The sequence below is a fragment of the Astyanax mexicanus genome, chromosome 1 (genome assembly GCF_023375975.1).
Source record: "Astyanax mexicanus isolate ESR-SI-001 chromosome 1, AstMex3_surface, whole genome shotgun sequence".
Taxonomy (NCBI): domain Eukaryota; kingdom Metazoa; phylum Chordata; class Actinopteri; order Characiformes; family Acestrorhamphidae; genus Astyanax; species Astyanax mexicanus.
The window spans coordinates 47,745,706-47,767,235 of NC_064408.1; the positions used below are offsets into that span (position 1 = coordinate 47,745,706).

General features: G+C 37.9%; 1 protein-coding gene across 4 annotated transcripts in view; it reads right to left on the reverse strand.

Annotated features, from left to right (window-relative positions):
• The window catches only part of map3k7 (mitogen-activated protein kinase kinase kinase 7), a 28,498-nt gene extending 12,611 nt beyond the window's left edge, over positions 1-15,887 (reverse strand). The window contains exons 1-13 of one of the 4 annotated variants that reach the window (XM_049479342.1): positions 14,968-15,887; positions 13,541-13,651; positions 12,807-12,872; positions 12,303-12,348; positions 9,752-9,890; positions 6,646-6,774; positions 5,210-5,334; positions 4,085-4,215; positions 3,711-3,792; positions 3,277-3,401; positions 3,003-3,150; positions 2,654-2,674; positions 966-1,046 (exon numbers count right to left, since the gene is read on the reverse strand). In XM_049479342.1, the coding sequence (XP_049335299.1) occupies positions 966-1,046; positions 2,654-2,674; positions 3,003-3,150; positions 3,277-3,401; positions 3,711-3,792; positions 4,085-4,215; positions 5,210-5,334; positions 6,646-6,774; positions 9,752-9,890; positions 12,303-12,348; positions 12,807-12,872; positions 13,541-13,651; positions 14,968-15,054 (1,291 nt within the window). In that variant the 5' untranslated portion in view covers positions 15,055-15,887. Of the gene's footprint in view, positions 1-965; positions 1,047-2,653; positions 2,675-3,002; positions 3,151-3,276; positions 3,402-3,710; positions 3,793-4,084; positions 4,216-5,209; positions 5,339-6,645; positions 6,775-9,751; positions 9,891-12,302; positions 12,349-12,806; positions 12,873-13,540; positions 13,652-14,967 lie in introns of all 4 variants that reach the window. The other 3 variants (XM_007254916.3, XM_049479347.1, XM_049479348.1) reach the window with 3 other exon arrangements.
• Positions 15,888-21,530: the final 5,643 nt, after the last annotated feature.

Genomic DNA, 21,530 nt, shown 5'->3' on the forward strand with positions numbered 1-21,530 from the left:
AGAGCAATGAGGCGATGACTACGACGGCTCCATTCAGGACTTCATAAGGTGAAGTGGAAGGTGAAATGCAGGAGGCTGGGAGTAAAACAAACATTTCTATATGCCACAGCCCACTACAGCCACACAAGAGAAACAGACAAGACACGGAAAAAAGAGAACCAGTGGGTGTAGCTCCATGACTTCATGTGTAAAACTCTGCACAGATGCTTTTAGAACAATGATCATTGATCCTAGATATTTAATACATGCAATTGATAATATCCATATACTGTGAATGCCAGCTTTATACATTGACTATGTTGCAACTTCTTTCAAGGCAATTTAGTAGGATTGCTTGAAAATGTGGCAAGCTGTTGGGGATGCTTGATTTAAAGCGATAGATCAAGAAAAAAAAACCCTTACAGTCAGTATTCATGTATGCACGAATAAAGACAGTATTCATGTTTTTTTTGTAATGTGTTAATCTATTAAGAGCTGTGAGGTAGGTTGTGTTTTTTTTTTCAATGCTATATCGCAATTATCCAATGCATTGTTACACTTTTAATTAATACTGGGAAATCTGGCCTGATGCAGATGTTTGCTAAATCAGGCAAATTTTACAGGGTTTATTTGCCTTTTATTGTTTGTCTTATAGTTTAGATTTAAATAACAGGCTACAAAAATATTTAGGGCAAGGTTTTTTTTTTTTTCCTCAGGAAACTATCGCTTTAAATGTGCAAAGCTGCTGCCTGTGCAGGGTTTTACGCTGAGCTAGATCCTGGAGTGACAGCCACTGTGGGGTGCATGCCGTAGCTACAGGTTGCCCTGCTCGGATTGGCTGAGCATGGGGGCAGACAGAAACAGTCAGCAGCAGTAGTAGTAGTAGCAGTAGCTAGCCAGCCAGCCAGCCAGCCAGCCAGCCAGCCAGCCAGCACAGGGGGGGGCTCAGCCCAGCATGGCCTGACCGGGCCGCTCCATTCCGGTACCTGTGACGACGATCTTGGGTATGTCCAGAATGGTGCCGTACGATGCCGTTTTGCGGTGGCCTCGTTTATACTGCGGCCGTGCTGCAAAAACACATACACACACATAGAGCTGCATACACAGACATGCAGACTGTACTCACATCGACGCTTTCTCTCACACACACACACACACACACATTCACACACAGACAAAAAAGGCAGGATGCTCTTGTCTGCACTTGCACAGTCAAGACATCACGATACGAACACACATGCAAGACACGCAATATGTACATGCGAGACGCAGACTCACGATCGCACAGATGCAAACACCCGCATTCACACATGCACTGCCAGCGGAAGGGGCAGACAGACTGCTGTTGGAGCCTATGAGAGCAGTGCTGGAGCAGAACTGAGGGCAGAAAAAGCCTGCAGGCCTGGCATCTCTTATTCCAAACCACTAAAACCACTCAGGTCATGCTAGCTTCCCGGCCTAAGCCTTGGTAATCAAAATGTTCAGAACAAGGGTGGGGTGAAGAGCACTTTGATCACTGTTTAAATAATTTGAGCATTACAATTTTTGGAATAGGGTTTTTGATTTTTAAATTATTTACTGCAGTACTTGATCTCACAAATCTGCTGCAGTTTAAGGCTGCAACTAATGATTATTTAGGTAGTCGACTAATCTGAGGATTATTTTTTCGATTAGTAAACGATTATTTCTGCCATGTCCTCCATCTCGGCTTGCTGTGGGTACGGCTCCTGTTTCTAGCTTTTTCTGTCTTCGCTTTAAATCAATAGAAACAGCTAAACATGGGATTTAAATGTCCTTCAAATGTCCAAAACATTGCCCTTTAAATGTGGAAGGTGCAGAAATTTAGTGAGGAAATATGTAATCTGTTGTGTTTGGGCCCTTTTGAAGACACAGGCAGAGTAAAGTGTAAACTGTGCGTCTCCCCATTACTTTGTGTAGTGCTGCAAACTAACGAACAGTCGAAAATGAACATTTGGAGCTTATATCGGACTATATTGATGTTTATATTGACTAATTGTTGCAGCTCTACTGCAGTTGCCTTCATAAAAAGTTTTCCTTATAACAAAGCAACTCGAACCTGATCATTAGAGATTTACAGATGCTACTGACAACCTGACAAATAGATCATTAATTGTTCAGTGCTTTCAAAACCCCAAAAATGTTTAAATTAGGTAACTAGTAACCACTGAAAAAGTGAAGCGTGTAGCTTAGTAATATGACATGTCTAATTTCTTCCTTTGTTTTTATCGTCACATTCTAGTTCACATTGATCTGTAGACCCAGTTGTTTTAACTCAGGATCCTTGGGAATTTCCAAACCCAATTTTTTAAAGAAACTTTAAAAGTAGTAGAGTGACCCAGCATGTGGTGTAGCAAGTATGTGGGTATTTCTACTCAAATAAGAAATGGAATGTTTAGGCAAACAACACACTCTTGTCACAAAAGAAAAAGGAAAAAAAAAAAAAAAAAAAAAAAAAGAATATACCAATATTTGTATTCCTAGTTCTGTTAAAAGTGAGTTTGCAAGGTTTCCAAGTGTTTGCTGTTTTTTAATATCATCAAAAGATGTAAAAAAAACTGCTAAAAATGACCACCCATGGTAACTGACTGCATGCTATAGATTCAAAAGATAAAGATCAGGCTAAAAAATATTGGTATTATTTTGCTGTACTTACTGAACTGCAGATTACTGAGTGCTGGTAAATCAAGATTGAGGTAAGCATAATAAAAAAAAAAAGTTCAATAAGTTTAATGATCATAATTTTTCATTTGCAATTATTCAGCAATGATAAATAAAATTATGACCGATCAAAAGATAAGAAAAGGCTGGGATGGATTTGTGGAAAATATGGATTTGTGGAACAATTAAAATGCTAACTAATGATCACAGTTCACTTGGTGCTTTGTTTTTAAAATCTCTTTTTAAAAAGATAATGCTTCATTTTGCTAGGAAAAAGTAGACAGACAGACAAGATTTTCTACCAGGAACCATGTTAACCTGGTGTGTGCATACATGTGCATTACCTGTTGAAAAGGGTGTCTTGACCTCGAGTTCAGAGAGGTCTGCACTCATTCGTTTGCTGTCGGAGGAGGCCAGGCAGTGCGTTCTGCCTGACAGGCTCTCAACACTGCCCCCTCTGGAGAGAGGGAGGCCAGGCCTCACTGGGTCAGCCTTAAAAATAAATTTTAAAAAATCACACACGTTGAGCATAAATACACACATCCTGAAAGTCTCATTTGTTTGCCCAGAGCTCATATACATGGTTTCACACAAAAGTGAAACTGGCAGGTGTGCTACCTTTGGTTTGAAGGGTGGAAACTTAGTCTCCATGGTCTTGATGGTGTCGTTGCTGCCGGCGGACGTGCTGTGATCCATGCTGCCATCATTCCTGTTGCCAGTGCTGGTGTAATCCACAATGGAGCCTGGTCCAGATAACAGGTTGTAGTAAAAGTGTTTCAACACACCAGATTCCTAAATCAACTGGGTTTATGCTACACTGCTTCACTGCATAACTTACCAATAAAACCAGAGCTAACAATGAGGCCTGCATTTTAGAGTGTGGGGTATGACATTGACTGTGCTGCTGTGGGGCAAACTGAGGCTGTGTATAAAGTAGCTCTAGAGACACACATCCAGTACACTAACTTTAATTTTCGAGCAGTAGATCTGATTACATTTACCACTGAAGAGTACACATACTAATCATCCCTTGACCCTGTGTTGGAGCGTACCTGTGCTGGTGGCAGAGTTACTCTGGCCTTCATCTGAATACTGATACGGATACTGCAGTGGCTCCTCTGATCCAGGAAAATACTGCATAGAGATTGAAAGGGAGAAAATTGAGTACAAAGCACATATGAGAGAGGTTGGCATGCTGCAATTACTCTCAAGCATCCACTTTATAACATCTAGTAAACAATTTGTTGCCTCGTGGTCTGCATTCCCTATTATGATGATCTTTGTTATTATTTGATGTAAGTGTGCTCTAGATTATTTGGTTTTCAGTGTCTGACCTTTATAGCCTTACTACATTTAGTGTCTGTGTTTCTGTGTAAAATGAATTAACCTCGTGAGAATGACAACACAAATAAACTGTTACTATTACCTTCATGAGATGCATCATGATCTTCACTATCTCCTCCATGGAGGGCCGCTGGGAGGGGTCTTTGGACCAGCAACGTGTCATCAGACTCTCTATAGGCTTGGGCAGGTTCTTAATGAGTGGGGGGCGAGTTCCTGAACACAAAGTCAGACAAAATGATGCCACAACATATTACTTGTGTAATTTAAGTTAGAAAATGAGATCGACATGTCCACCTGTAATTCATTGGGCATAGTTATTTTATATCAAGACATTTAATACTAGTACTTACTAGTAGGGCTAGACAATACTGTTATAAAAAAAAAAGTACCTCGATATTCTTTAAATATATGAGCTAGTGCTTGGCAACTTTCATGATTAATTCAGTTAATTCAAATTACAGTTTTGATGTGATTTTGAAAAACGGAGTAATCACAATTTTACATCTTTACATAGACATTGTATCTTTATCTAAAATATTCGAAAACGCTACTAATTTCTTAAGTGTTAATCAGCCTTACCTTGGTTACCGGCGCCTCCCACAGACTAACGTGCATATTTTTTTAAGACATAAATAATCTATCCTTCAACATTTCTTAGTGACTTGTTTAGTGTGTCTCAATTTTCCGTCACTAATATCACTAATATGAGCAATTCCTGATTTTTATTTCTTATATAACTGTAAATTAACACGGGAATTATTTTTTGATCGTAGATCTTCTAAAAGCTGTTTTTGGCAAGGCATCCTTTTTGTGTGGAGCAAACTCAAAAGGTTGGTGTTTTTATAAGTCAAAGTATCCATGTCCACACCTCCAAACTAGCAAGACTCCAAGTATGCCAACACTTGACTCTAATTGGTCAATGAGGTCAATCACACATGGTATGACATAACTTCCCACTAGCACTATGAACCTTTAATTGATCGTTCTTAATGAAAACGTTAATTTAACGTCATTATTTTAGGCACATTATATTTGTCAATACCCTTGACTTGGATGAAGATCAGATCACATTTTGTGGCATATGTATGCATAAAACCATGAAATTCCAAATGATTCACATACTTTTACTTGTCACTGTATATTTAACCTATGTCCTAATTGTGTATTAAACACTTTGATTAGCATTTTTGTAGGTGAGGAAACTTACCACGATGAACAGCCCACATGATCCTAAAGGCAGGTCCTCCAATCTCATCAAAGGGCTTTCTGCGCGTGATCACCTCCCAAAGAATAATGCCCCAGCTGAACACGTCACACTTCTCACTATAGTTACTGCCTACAGAGCACACACACACACAAACACACACTTAGTAACAAAAGAAAGTACAAGGATCAAAGGTATCTATAGAACAAGAAGTAGGAGAGTGTACAAATGGTAAAAAGTTCAGACAAGAGCATCAAAGACAGACCAACACACTGTGAAGGTAGAAAGATGAAAAAGTATTAAGTGCGAGAGAAAGGAGACAGATAAAAGTTCTTTTCATTGAGCACATTTCTGATGATCCTCAGCGTAACCACCTTTATCTCCTGCCTATTCAAACGGCAAAAGGGAAAACCTGGAGGCAATTTCCTTGTGTGCTACCCTGGAGAGGCTTAATTACCCCGCTTATTATCCCTCAATTACATCACCCATCACACATATGCTTTTAACACCGCCTCGCTGTGGTCCTCTGCTAATTTGTTTATCAGTAAAGCAAATGAACAGTGTTGGCATTTCTCGTTTAATGAGGAGCGTTCTAATAGCACATCAGTTTCTGCTCCTCCCTTAACAAACAAGATAATGACCCACTCCTCACGGACCCCCTCGTGGCTCAGCAGTTTTCAGTGCCCTTCATGGAAATCAAGTACATCAGTTATTGCAACCGCGACTGCAACAGGGGTTGCAAACAAAGCTGGACTGTAATTGACCTTTCATCCGTTTATAGTATGGGTATATTATGATCTGCCATAACATTATAAACAGAGATTAAAAATCTGACTGTTGAAAATAATTTTAAAGTGTGTGGTGTTTTAAGGCATATTCACACCAACTGCAATTTTTTCCACAAATAAAATAAGTGTTTTAATTTGTTTTAGAAACAGAAAATGCCCTTTCAAACCATTTGAGAGTTAATGTATCTTATCTATCCTTGTGCAAGACTCCTAATTTCTTCACATTGATAAATGGGCATTCTACAATTTCTCAACAGCCAACAAGTTATGTGCAAGAAAATGGGTTTTGCGCCATTTATACTACAGACTAATAAAATTGTTGTTAAAAAAGAGACATTTCCAACTATAGGGTGCCACAAACACAAACTGTCTCTTATTTTACATAAAATCATACATAAAAAATGTGTTCACAGGTTCACAACTAGTTCTTTAGTCATTTAACTTGGGAAAACATTGTCCTATATTAAATATTGTAATGCTTTATGCTGAAATCAGACTTTTAAAACCAAACCCCCAAGGTTTTTGGAAGAGATGTCATAAATTTTGTCAGTCTTTCAGAGAAGGTTAGAAGCGTTCTACCACACTAGAATACTCTCTGGACTCTAGTGCTTCAGGGTAACTCTTTCCTGATTAGCTGATTGCTCCTCATACTCGCCTTCAAACACTTCTGGAGCCATCCATGCCGCGCTGCCTTTGTTGTTGGTCATGTGCGTCTGGATATCGCACGCTGTTCCAAAGTCACAGATCTTCAGAACGGTGCCTCCAGCGACCAACAGAAGACTGTGGAATGACACAGGGGACAAAACCACAATGATTACCTGGACATTTGTACGGAAACTGATCAACCAACATTTGCTCAGCCAACACTTATAGTGGCAGCTTATAGCCGGTAAACTCCATTAAAATGTATCATACCACTGAGTGACCACAAGCTTTAATTTCTTCAATTTAGTATTATTTTCATATAATTTTTGTACAAATGGAGGAGAGACCTGCTTTCTGAAAGCCAATGAACACAACTCAAAGCCTAAAAAAACCCAAAATCATTTGCAGAAAGAGAAAGAGAGGCAGGAACAACAATGCATATAAAAGAGAGCTAAAATAACAACTAAAAAAGTTGTGTGATGTGTTCTTGTATACAGCTTTTTGATCAGATGCACAGCTTTTGTGTAGCAATGAATTGTTGAGGAGTCTTTCCCCCTCAAGAATGAATACATGTTTGGAAACTTTCACATGTAACAATAATATAAACACCAATAAACATGATGCAACACAGTAACCACTTGACAACCCCTGAGAATCCACCTGATACACCACTGGCCATCTGGAATACCATAACAACTAGAAACCACAAAGCAGGGTCAAGGCAACTAAATAAAATACCATAATCACCTAGCAACAATTATCTAGCAACCCCATTCCAATCATCCTGGGATAAAATGACAAGTGCCTAGCAATCACCAATCAATGTCCTAGCAAGCACTTAGCAACACCATCAGCAACCACCTGGAACACCACAAGAAGCACCTAGCAACCACCAGGGATAGCAAAACACGCCATTAACCACATAGAAAACCACTGCAATAACCTTCAACACCTTAGCAAACACGCCAACCATTCAGCAACATCATAGCAACCACTTACCAACAGCCATAAACACTAAACCAACCGCTTGGAATATGGCCTAGCAAATACCTGCACAAGGCCACTTTATAACTTCATAACCAATTCTATGTTTCTTTAGGAAAATGCACTTTTTTTAGCTAGTAAAGAAAGCCATATAAAGACCCTACATTAGAACACGTCACAACAGTCTAAAGGAATAGCAGAAAGCTATGAACATTAGTGATGTTGATATGTGGGATGTGTATAGTGATGACCCAGTTGTTCGCTGGCCCTGCAGGTCATGGCTGCGAGAGGGGAAGCAGCTGGTCAGTCGCACTGATGCCAGAAGCTTTCCAATCGCACACCCCATAAATAACCAGCCACAACCAGACAACACACCACAAGCCCTGCCAGACACTCACTGCAAAAATATATACAACTACACATTTAAATTCACAATCTTGATAATATCATTCATCCATGGGAAATGTTTAAATATTGTTATAAATATGATAAGATACTGTTTGTTGTGGAGAGGAATTAGTGCTAAATTGAAAAGCAAACACTACCTTGGAAAAATGCTCTCATGGGGTTTCTCAGCCCCACCCCCATTTCAGTATTGGGTTCTGATTGGATAATAATAACATTTAATTTTGGCACAAATACAGTGCGACTCCTAGATGAAATGCCATCCTGTGCATTGTGATTTGCTTTTAAACTTTCGCAGCACCACACAGTGGAATACTATGAAGTTGAGCTGCTTGACCTTTAAGAAGGTTTGTGTACAATTCTGACACAAATTCAGCATTTGGTTTAAAAAAATATATAAATGATTGCGTATTGTTTTTCAAAAAAGAGATCAATTGCAGTAAAATGTAATGTAATAGTGGTTTTGCATTTCATTTTGACACATATTCTGCATGTTTGTAAAGAAAAGCAATGCATTTTGTGGATTGCATTTACTTTTTTCCACGGTAGCATTTGCTTTTCAATTTGGCACTAATTCCTCTCATTAGTTTGTTACTAATCTCGTCTTCTTAAATACATGCCCAAAACACCATAAACGAACTCCTTATTTATGCAAATAAATCAATCAATGCGGTTTAGAATGTTATATGAATTGTTTTATTATTTTTTTTTTTTTTACACACAAAATATCATAAATAGTTACTATAAAAATAGTTGCAAACCACGTACAACTGATTATAGATATATCATTCCAAATTTAGCTTAAATGTTAAATAAAGAAACATCCGTGCAGGTTTAATAAATAGTTTCAAGATTGTTCATGCACAGATTTTGGGATATGTTTAGCATGAGATAAGATTAGTCACAGTCCAATTCCAATAGAAAATAGTAGCCTAGCATGTCCTGCTCCAAAATAAAGAACAATTCACACAGCAATCACATATCAAGGCTGAACTTTAAAGTAGCATGGTCAGTGTTTGCCAACTGTAGTAGTGAGGCCAACATCGCTTGGTCCTTTTTCAGCATATAATAAATACATCAGCAAAGGTTGGTTTGAAATATGAGCTATGTCCTCTGATACCAATATAATTTTGTTATACATTTTACATATTGTACATACCTAATATACTAGGTTAGACACTGCCAAACTGATGCTAATCTTCTTACGCAAATTTTCAAGTCTTTTATGTATATTGCTTAGCTTTATCTGAACCCCCTTAAAAGTTCACATTTCTTTATCCATTTTTAAAACCACAGGGAAATAATATGTTCTATCTACACTGCATATGAATATGCATTTCAGAGAGTGAGAGAGAGAATAGTGTGTATTTGAAACAGACAGCAGACAGACAGCTTCAGCCATCATTAGCATTACAGACACTGTGACAGATAAGACACACTCGTTTGATGGGCTAAATTAAAATATAGTAGTACGTTTAAACGATACAGCAGATGAAGCAGAGGGAAAAAAAAGGGAAATGATAAGGAAGAAGTTATATAGATAGACTCTGGGACAGAAGAGCATTCCTAGATGGCATGAGGGGTCTCTGAGTGAAGGAGTATGAATATGCACATGAGAGAAGAACTGTGAAGGGCATACTTGAGATGTTCTGGCAGAAAGTGGTAGCATTAGCAGGCTTAGAGGGTGAGTGCATGTGAGGAAAGGAGATGGTCGAGTGCGTACTTGGGGGGCTTGAGGTCTCTGTGGATGAGAGCCTTTGGTTTCATGCCGTGGAGATAGGAGACACCTTGCGCACACTGCAGGCACCAGCTCATGGCGTGGGATGCTGTGTAGTGGGGGAGGGGCTCCGCACCATGCAACACTGTGGAATAGAGGGAACAGTCAACAGGGCAATCATACAATAACACAACTATGTTATATTATATTTCTGACACTTTGTACACTAGGTAATACTATATACCAGTGGGTTTGAAGTTGGACTGTAGCTCCCACTGGGGATAAAGTGGTATTGCTAAGGGACCTTTGGGTTAATATTTTTTTCTTGTGCAAAGTAAAACATACTTTCAGTATAAATATATATAAAAAAATGGAAATGGAAAAAAGAAACAAAAATATTCTTGTTTTCAAAATTGTACTTGCAACTGATCTAAAATTAAGTGAGCGGATGCATGGAGAAGTTGGGTGCCGACCATTACTGTCAATCATCTGGGACACAAAAAACAACAGCCTAGCAACCACATAGCATCATTTAATACTTAGCAACACCATCAGTAACCACCTGGGATACGACAGCAATTAATTAGCAACCAGTTAAAACTTAACAGATTACATTATTTCCATCTTTTACAGTTTTATTATAAGGGGAAGAATCTAGGCATCATGCATGGCCGGTACTTAGTGACACATCCCTCTGGCAAGTACAATCTAAAAGGTTTTTTTCAAATGTTCATTGTGGTCAACAAATATCTCTTTCAAACTAATCAGTCTTCAGGGTGTGTTTTCAAAATGCAACAGGCTTGTTTTAGATGATCCTTTGGTAACTTCTGATGCTGCTTTTTCTTCTGATGACTCCTTCTGATGTATCTGTATTCCTTTTGGTGATTGGTTAATATTCTAGTCACATGACTACTGTTTATATAAATCTTCTAGTCATATGACTACTGTTTAAAAACTTGTAAATGCCACTGTAAACTTTAGTACCTTCTTAATATTGGATACTAAAATCAGTAGCACAAAACTGGTAGGGGTGGCTCTAATATATTCCTCTAATACACGTTTTTATTAGTTAGCAAGTACCCTTGTGATTGGGTTAATGAACATCAAGTCCTGAATCCTCTTCCACAGCACACTAGGTACTGCAGCACTTGTGACTAATCTTCATTATCACTAAACTGCCTTCCTAGCACCTTCCAAATTTAGGAGCACAATTCCCACATCAAAAAACAGACTTATTAAAGACACTGGAGCACAGTTTAGCCACACGCTGTATGCCAGTTTTTGTATTATAAAACCTTGAGGAGACCAGATCAGGGTGTCCAGTCTGTAAACAGCAATGTGGACTTTCCTACTACTCCGAGACAACTGGCCCTATGAATTAGAGCTTAGAGTGGGCCCAAAAAATATCCAGCCCGACCAGAGCCCGACCCATAAGCTGTTTTGTGAGCCAGAGCCCAATTTAAACAAGACATTTTATTAGTAAGGAGAGCGTTAAAACTGAGTTTTTTTTTTAAATCATTTTCGGGTGGTTTAAATGAGCGAAATCTGTTCAGAATGATGTTAATTACCATTGCGACACTGAAGAAGCATAGACGTGTTAAGAAAAACTTTTCTTAAATAAAAGATCTCCCCGTCTCTCCCCATCATTTTTTTTTAAACATAGTCTTACACATGACACAGCAATAAGGCTATGCGCAGTGCTCACTGCAGTTCCAGACCTGCATTATAACATTCTAACTTGTGCAAATTTTTATTATTAATTATTTTGTTTGTATACTATATTGTGATTATCATAGGTTTATAACACATATAAAAAAATAAATAAATAAATAATAATAATAATAAAAAAAACAGAATCTGACTCCAGAAAAGTGGTGGGAAATCTCTGGTTGGACAGAGATTCTAAGCTCTACTATGAATGACCTAATTACAAAACACAGCTCAAATCCAAAGTTTGTCTGATGAACAGCTCTGCACTCTGCTTTACCAGAGTTTGCGCTCTCATATGTGTGGTGGACAGTGCCAGGGTGGCACTGAGATGTCAGTGCTTATTAGTTGAGCCACTGTTTGACTTGCTTCACATTTCTGAACTGCAAACAACACAGCCTTAAAAATATGTTTTGATGCTGCTCCTAAACCAGTAGACCAGTAGATCGTCCAGCACATAGTATCTTTACATAACTAGTAAATTATATTTTCACATAACTGTAGTGGATGGAAACTTTTTTTCATCTTTGTGAAGGGAAACCAAGTGCAACACAAGTAGTACAGAGACCTAAAACTAATCTATTACAGAAGGGATACCAATATCTATAGCTATTAATACAGAACTAATTTAAGTAGAAAAAAATGTGCAGTGCAGAGTGCTGCTGTGAGCTGTAATTTTTTTTTTTTTTTTGTGTGAGGCAGCTTGAGTACGAAAGCCGACTTCTAGATGCTCAATCTAAGTAAAGTAATCAAACTAAATCACAGCAAATTTCACAGTTTAATTTTTTTGTCCAAGTTTAGAAACATTTTTAATCTCAGCCTGAGGTAAAAATACTTAAAGCCAACTTACCATTATACAAAGAACCCCCTTCTGCATATTCCATAACCAGACATACCTACAGACAAGAAAACAGTGGTTAAAAAACTGAGCTAGAGGTGGGCAATATGATGATCAGAAACACTTACAAACACTGATTAACTGTATAACTAAGCTTTTTGAGGTTCTTGAAATTTGTCACTACTAGTCCATTACATTACATTTGTCAAAAAGCTATTATTACTTTAGTATTGTTTTTTGGGCATATCACCCACCCCCCAAAATAAAGACTGAATCCAACACAGGCAGATGTTTTGGTTTTAACAGCTACATCTCATTTGCTTTCCATTTTTGTCTGATCAGAGCAGTCATTACATATGACATATGTTTAGATAAGCTAATGATATAGGCTTTATGTATGAAATTTGCTTAGTAAAACATAGTGTAACACTGCAATGTTCAAATCAGATTATACAGTTATACAAATTGATGGGTGCAAACAAAGTGATGCAGAATTGCTTAAACTGAGGCACTTACAGGATTGTCACAGGAGCCATACAGCTTCACAATGTTGGGATGATTTACTCGAGACAACTGACGAAGCTGGAGATGAAAAAGAAAGAGTTACACTGTGAATCAGAGTCAGTTCCTGTTGTCTACCTGCACAGAGTAGAGTTGTGCTGCAGCTGAGTCACACTATTGGCTAAGAATCAAGCCCTTCTTAAGTCAAATTGAGAAAACCATCAACCTGCTGTGTAGGTGGACAACTGGGCACAGTGCTTGGCAGATGTCTAGCCTTCTACACAAGTTGGACTAACTGATCATCAATCTCTAATGATTAAGCCTAACCTACAAAGAGCATGGGTGTAACTAGTTCAAACTAGTTCTAAAATGAAAGTAAAAGGTTCAAAATTGTTAAAACTGTATTTTAAGAATAAAAATGCAGCAGTCTCTACTCACTACACAAAAAGTATAGTTCACTTTTTCTCTGTCCTCCTGTGTGCTAAGCCTGCTCACACTCACCATCAAGCATCACTCTTTATGCTGTCACTGTCTGGCACTTTTAATTTATTAGGTTAAGCTGCAGCCTACCAATCAGCCATTGTTTAAATTCGAGTGAGAGAATGAACACAATTTTATCTTCTTATCTTCTAAAAAACTGTTTAAAGAGAAAGTAAAAATGAAAGGACTGGGTTGATTTGATCCTGGAATCGCCCCTGGGTGTAGGACTGTTTGTGTGATGAATTAAGTAAAACTTGATTTCACTGTACCTCCACTATAAAGGCAGTTCTTTCAGATTCACTCTCTATGGTCTTGATAGCCACATCTTTGCCCTTCCATTTGGCCTTGCAGACGACACCAAACGCTCCTCTGCCCACCACCTGAAAATGAGACATTTGCTTCGTATGAAGGATCCATGTAGGTTTACTGGGCAATCTTAGCTAGCAATGTGAGGTTTAACATCTGTACATAGACGCTGAAAACCTGTGTGTTTGGTATATTATTTCTTTGTTGTAACAATGTTTATTGGCAATAGATCTTATACAAAGAAAACCCAGTTAATTCTTACTGTAAATAAAGCAACATTTGTAATTGTGAGATGCGCAGCAGAGCTTAGTATGTGGCTTGTGCCCATAATGTTTTCTTGAAATGCTCTCTGCTTAAGAGCAAATTTACCTTCATGTGATGCCCCCTTCACAGCCTCTAACATTCACCGTTATATGTAACCTGGCCTTCAATTTGAAGATACTTTTACAAGGGTTCCACAACTAGGTTTTGGAACAACTAGGAACAACAGCTTGAAGCTGCCCTATGTAGACTATCCAGCTCATTCAAACATGGCATGCCAATTCTTTGCTGTGGGTAAACAACTGGATGTGGCATTTTAATGCCCTTCAAATGTCCAGAACATTGTCCTTTACATGTGGAAATAGGTTAACTGTTGTGTTTGTGCACTTTTGGAGATGCAGGTTGAGTTGATTTTGACCCCTCTCCCGTTGTGCTTCTGTCCCCAGTACTTTGTGTAGTGGACAAATTGATGATTAGTCGACAACGACTATTCTGATTCAACTTCTCGATTATATTGACTAATCATTGCATGCCTACTCACAGGTGCTGCCAATCAGGTGCCAATCATGTGGGGGTACTAGAAGCTCAAAACAAATTTCCATAGCAACAGCATAAGCTAAGAAGATTTGGCAAAGTTTTCATGGGCACAAACCAAAAACTCAGGTTTAATCTGCTCATCCATTAAAAGCATGTTCATTAGGTACACATGTGAAATCATTTAAAAGGGAAATTAATTGACAAGAATCACTGTTAAAGAAATAATCTACCAAACACAAATGCCCTTAGCAAATTTGCGTGCTATGTTTAAATAAGGTATAAATCAGCATGTGTACTGTAACGTTAAAGTAAAAACTGCACTGAAAGTTTATCTAGTGAAAAGTCTTGCTTAAGATTTTTCTGTGAAAAATATCTAATTAAAATAAAACCGGTTTTTAGGTAGAGTAGCTAGATAACGTAAGCTAACCTAGCCTAACCTTAGCCAGGTGTACTGCTGAGGTGTGTGCTAGAAACAGCTGAACAACTGTGACAAACCGGCGTGTTTTACTGAATTCTGCACATGAATATGAAACCCCACTCACTAATTATCTTTAATAAAGCTAAAGAGAGATACAGGGACAGGTTTAGTTACCTCTTCCACTTCGATATCAGCATAATCTATCTCCTCAAACGGATATCCAGGTGGTGTCTCAAGCATCTCGGCGGAGGGGACAGACATTGCTAGCCAGCTAACCGGCTAACAGCGACCATTAAAAACACAAAACCGAACAAAGAATGGCGATTCTGGAGCCTAAACACATTCAGCGGTTACAGTGAAGGACCTCTGCTATTCAACCACAAGCAGAGGGACTGGTTCTCCTAACGAGCCCCGCATTACACCGCGAGCTTCACAGGAATTTCACCACTTTAAAAACTTCTAGCTCCCAGACCAGCAGCCCCAAAACGATAGCTAAGCTAAGCTAGCGCTAACCCGTCTATCTGAATGCAACACTGGCCCGAGAGAAGCGGGACAGGCGGCTTTTAAACAAACCCGAGTCTGAAGGACAGGGTCGGCAGTACATAGCGTTATCTAGCTAAACTTCTCCTCCTAAATTCAGCGGAGTCTGAAGGTTAGCTCAGAAAACAACACAACACAAAAAACGAGCTCAAACTGGCAACAACAAAACTCAAGACTGCGATCCGCAGCTGAACTAGCGCTTGCTAAGCTAGTTCAGCTAGGCTAGGCTAAGCTAAGCTAAGCTAAGCCGCGCTCCGCCGGGCCGCACAGGGGAGGGAGGAGCAGCTCTCGGCCGCGCAGCGCTCACTCCACACCGGCGCCCAGGCTCCTCACCACCGCCTCCAAACCTCTTAACATTTCAGGGCGATTTAGACCACCTTAAGTGTCCGTTTCACGCGACCAAGGCCTTCGGCCCATTACAGAAGCGGTGGAGAACTTTTAGCGTGTCTCCTCCATGGAGCGCGTGTGTTGTTATTATTATTTTATGTGTATTTTTCTTTTCCTCCGGCGCAGTACAGACTGACTGACTGCTGTACTTCCAGGAAGTTGAGCTCCTCTGAATCCTGCCCTCTCCAGTCAGCCCGCGGTATGGAGCCTCAACCTGCTCCAACACCCAGCTCTCAGAACTACAGCTCTGGAAAAAAATAAGAGACCACTTAAATGTGAAGAGTTCCTTTAATTCACCAAATGGAAAACCTCTGGAATATAATCAAGAGGAAGAATTTTGTTTTGAATTGCTTGAATTGTTGCACCAGGAGTGGCATAAAGTTATCCAAAAGCAGTGTGTAAGACTGGTGGAGGAGAACATGCCAAGATGCATGAAAACTGTGATTAAAAACCAGGGTTATTCCACCAAATATTGATTTCTGAACTTTATATAAGGTCTAAGCTCTGCATCTTTATGTTATTAAGACATTTCTCATTTTCTGCAAATGAATGCTTTAAATGACAATATTTGTATTATAAATTTGGGAGAAATGTTGTCTGTAGTTTATAGAATAAAACAACAATGTTAATTTTACTCAAACATATACCTATAAATAGCAAAATCAGAGAAACTGGTCTCTTAATTTTTTCCAGAGCTGTAATTCTTTAGGTCTGGAGCTGATCTCTACATATACAACCATATGAACTGACATAAAAGCATCTAGTGTTGATGTGAATAATGATATGAAGTGATGTTGATCTAGGTAACATAATACATAAATGCTACACCTAACATCTTGAGTCACACATAGAGCCTATTCCCATTTCCTATACTCTGCTGTCCTGCTCACACACCTACACCAGACTGGTAACTTCCTCCAATTTACAGCTAGGAGGTTGTGGATATTTATGATCTGATCAGCAACATTTAACCCAAACATAAAGATCCAACAACTAACAACAAAGTTTATGATATCATCAGCAACGTTTAATCCAAACATAAAGATCTGACACCTAACAGCTAAGTTTATTATCCAATCAGCAAAATATTACCCAAACACGATGATCTGACACCTAACAGCTAATTTTATCATGACCCAACTGACGAGGGAACGACCAAACAACAAATTTCTTTTTTTTGTTTTCACACCTAAAAGTCTTGACCAAGTTTCATATCTTTTTAAAATTGAATATATTTGGTCTGGTTTGCTCCTTGTACAGTTGCACCCCACAGAAAAATGAGTGTAAAAGATTATCCTCAAATTCCTTTATTTCTGTTTTATGACAAACAGTCAAATTAGTCTGAAAGTTGGAACCATTTACAAAAGTGTTTTCTCACTGCAGACCATGGAAGACCCAGACCATGGTTCAGTAGATCCGGACAGAGAGCACTTTTGGTTGGACCTACCTCTGGTTCTTCGTTTCATGCACCATGATTCATGGCCACTTTCACACCTGCTACTTTGGTTCAGACCATAGCAAAAATCTGAAAGTTCAGAACGAACAAGGCAGGTGTGAAAACACCCTTAATTCTTGCCGCTCTAAGGACGTCTGACACAACACCAACACATTACCACCAAGGCATTAAGGTATACGCTGGAAATTCTAGCTTGCATGATCTGTACACTACAGTTTGTGATACATTATGAGTGTTTGATAGTAAACTATCTAGGGAATAAAATGAGACTGTTGAGATTTATGAACAGCTTTAGAAAATGGCAGACACTATATAGTGCACTATTTCTGTAATAGAGAGCTATCCTGAATGCAGCTGTAGGTTCTAAAACAGGATAGGATGGCAAACTAGCTCCATTATGTTTGTATATCAGGGCTGCATGATATTCAAATAAAAACTTCTCATTCAATGTTTTTCTCATTTCTTTTTTTGTTAAATTTATTTTCTACACTGTAGATTAATATTAAACACACAAAAACAGTTAAGTAGCATATATGAAATTATGTAGTAAACAGAAAGTGTTTGGCCTTCACAATCCCCTGACCTAAACCCAACTGAGATGGTGATTTGAGGTGATTTGGGATGAGCTGGCGCTTTACAGCATAAAGGAAAAGCAGCAACTATTCAGCAACTGTTCTTTATCACCTCCAGGGACTCTGCATGTGTTCCTGTAGAGCTTTAATGTCTGTTTAATGTTACATTTAACAAGAAACGTTGTGTCCAAAGATTTGTCCGCAACATAAAAAACAGGCCTTTTCACAAGCTCATGTCCCACGAATGAGTGATCCAATATGATATTAATATTGTTCTCTGTGTATCCAAGATTGTAATACAATTAGTAATTTTGGACAGACATAATATGCCCTAGATAGACAGATTCTTCCAAAAAAGTTAATTAAATAGGAATGAAAGGAAATATTAATATAATTAAGTATTTCAATATTTTGTTTTGCAAAATCAAAAATCAAAAACACAGTATTCATTTTTAATTATTGGTTTATATGTAAAGATTGGTGGCAGACAATGGTTCATTTAGTGTTGTGTTTAAACCCCACCCACTAGAGAGGAGTGTTGTACTCAAACCTTAACCTAAACATTAAATCTACTCTAAAGCTAACTATAAAATGTTAAGAGTACAGTTCAGGTTAAAGAGTAAAGAGCATTCAGTTGCATTTAATAGACGTAGGGTCGGACACCCTGTGCAAAGTGCGTCTCGATGCTCATTGCTATTTTACACCCTATCAACAGTCTATTTTCACGCCTTGCACCCGCACCGTTAATAGTGTGGGAGTTTAGGAATAAATCTACACTGATGGGTGTGGTGGTCTGGAAGTGAGGTGTGTTGCTATTTTGGCGGTGGAAAACACAGGATCTCCACTGACTGAAATGATGCTGCATGTGCCCAGCAGCCGTACACCCCAGCTAATTCAGCACACACACATACACACACACACACACACACACAGAGCGCAAATCCATTTTTTAATAATAAACAAAATAAAGAATGAAAAAAACATTTCTGTTTTCTTAAATAAGCTGCTGCCGTTCCTTCATAGTGTGAATGCGCAGGTCAATCTCATCTGCTGAGAATCACAAAGTGCTGCCCTGTTAAGATACGAATGTGCCAAAGTCAAAGCACACCTGCCTCTTAAAGGGAATGAATGGCAACTAACACACTGATTGATTTATTTCACGTTAAGCCCAAAACACACTCATGATTAATTAAGAAAATTAATACCTGCGCGTTTTGAGCTGAGCAAAGGGGTGCTGTTTTCGCCCACACGATACCAAAGAACTGCCAACACGCCCTAAATCCAGTTGTGCAGATCCACAATTGACCGTTGCACTATAGATCGCTAAAATAGGGCCCATTGCGTTAAATATTATTTGAGCATCTATGAGGCATCTGTAATGACTCATCCAAATACAGTAAAGTGATAAGTATTGATTTTAGCATTCACAATATATTACATTACTTACAGTATTGTCATATATTTTAATATAATGGATTGTAACCCCTGTATCAATAAGTTTATGCCAATACACTGCCTTAGTATTAAAAATGAGTCTGTCCCCTCTTTGTTGCAGGACTTGTGTCTGCTCTTTCGGGAAGGTTTTGTACTAGATGTTGGAACATTGCTGCAAGATTTTGATTGCATTCATCCTGAAAGCGAGAGCATTAGTGAAATCAGACACTCACTGGATGATTAGTTCTGGTGCGGCAACTCATCTCAAAGGTAGAAAAAAACAAAATAAAACAAAAAAATTAATTCCATGTTGCAGTAAACTTTCAGAATACTTTTACAGCTTATTTTGTGTGCAGAGCTAACTAGGCTTTGGTTGACTGCATGCAGCCTTTTTGAAGTTTTTGTGTGTTAATAAATTTGACAGCTCTGTATAATATTAGAGCTTAGTGTCCAACCTCACACACTGGACTACACTGGACTACCCGTTTACCCTTTGGTCTGTTTGCTGTGTTTGTTTATGTACTGTGTTTGGTTTGAAGCAGTGTGACCTTGTGCACTGTGACCAGAGGTGATGGGAAAATGATCAACAAAATTGCATTTGCTGAGTAACCTGAACACATGACTTCAGCGTTCTAAAAATAAACTCAGGATTTCAACCATCATTTGGTGACAGCTGAATATGATCCCTATTAATCACCACTGCTGGAAAAAACTCAAACAGCAGTTGTTCATATTCAGACAAGGGTGTCTGTCCTCCCCGTGCATTGTGCAGGCCCTGACTGTGGAATTCAACAAGTTTCTCCATAATTCAACAGTGTTATTTGAAGTGAGTTTGGTGTGAATTGATTAATTGAGGAGAGACGCACATTATTTAATTTGTTTATTAATAGTGGTGGTAAAAGGAACTAGAATTTACAATAAGTATAATATAAACATAAGCACCTCATGCACTATTCAAAATGACCAGTTTAGATATAATTTATAAAGATAATATAATGCAGACTCATCACCTTATAACATCCTGCTAATACTTCCCTGCCAAAACTGCATAAAGAATACAGCAAAAAAAAAACAACCTAATAATAATAATAATAACAATAAATAAAAAGAAAAACTCACAACTACTGTAAATACAAATACAATCACTGCACTGTTAAAATGGAATTTACATTTTAAAGCAAAGTTATTTTAGTTGCCAGAAAAAGTATTTTTAAATATATTTTACTGTAATTTTACAGGACTAAAAGTTATAAACCAATCTTAAAATTCTGTAAAATATACAATGTGATCTTGTCAGGATACAGAACACTGAAATAAAATTAAGATAATTTAATGGCAACTAAAATATACAGTTTAGCTTTGCAAAATATGTTACTGTAATTACTAAAAATAATAAACTAATAAAAATGCTAAAAACTGTCATAGAAAACAACATGATCCAGTATATCTACAAGAAAATCAACAATATATTTTTGGCCAATGAGTATAGTAAATGTTTTATTTCAGTAAAATTTTAAACTGGATATTAATTTTTAGAAAAAAATATAAGTACTAAAAAAATTAAAGATCTTAAAAAGAAAACAATAAAAAATCTTTGGAAACTACAAAGGGTAAAAAGTATGAAAGTATAAAGTAGAAAATAGTGCTTTGCATTGCATTTTATAATATTTTTATAATATTTTGTTTCTGTCTACAATGAAACCATGTGCAAAGGTTACAGCAACTGTATACAAATACAATATTCAAATATTACCAAGTCAGTTAAGTTTCTTAAGGTGCAAGATCAAAAATAGTAACAGGATGTGCAGAAGGAGTAAAACTGTGCATAACAGTAATTTGCAGTATATTTTATTTATATATACAGTTAAGTTTATTTATATTTTAATGTTTACTTCTATTGTTAAAGGGGTACTAAACCTCATGATTTTTGATGACTCCAGGGATGCTGGGTGATGCATGAGATTAGAGGCAGGGCAGGAGGGAGAGCTGATTTGCAGAGCTGCAACAGCAGTGTGTCTCTGATAGCGGTGAGACGCAGATGGTTGGATGTATTATTGTTTGAATGTTTTGCATATTGTGAGGGAAATGACCACAATTATAGCAGTTTAGGAGAAGGTCAGATAATGTTTCTAAAAAAAATTAAGCAGGACTCTTTTATTACTTCAAAGTAACACAATTCAAATGCTAATGGAAAAAATACGGTTTGTGGTTTAGTATCTCTTTAACAGTTAAGCCAGACAAACATTTGATGTTATAATGTTTTTGGAGTTCTTCAGAGTCTTCAGAGGCCTTGTTCCACCACCACTGTGAACAATTCTGATTGTGTTTCTTTTTAATTCGTTTTAATT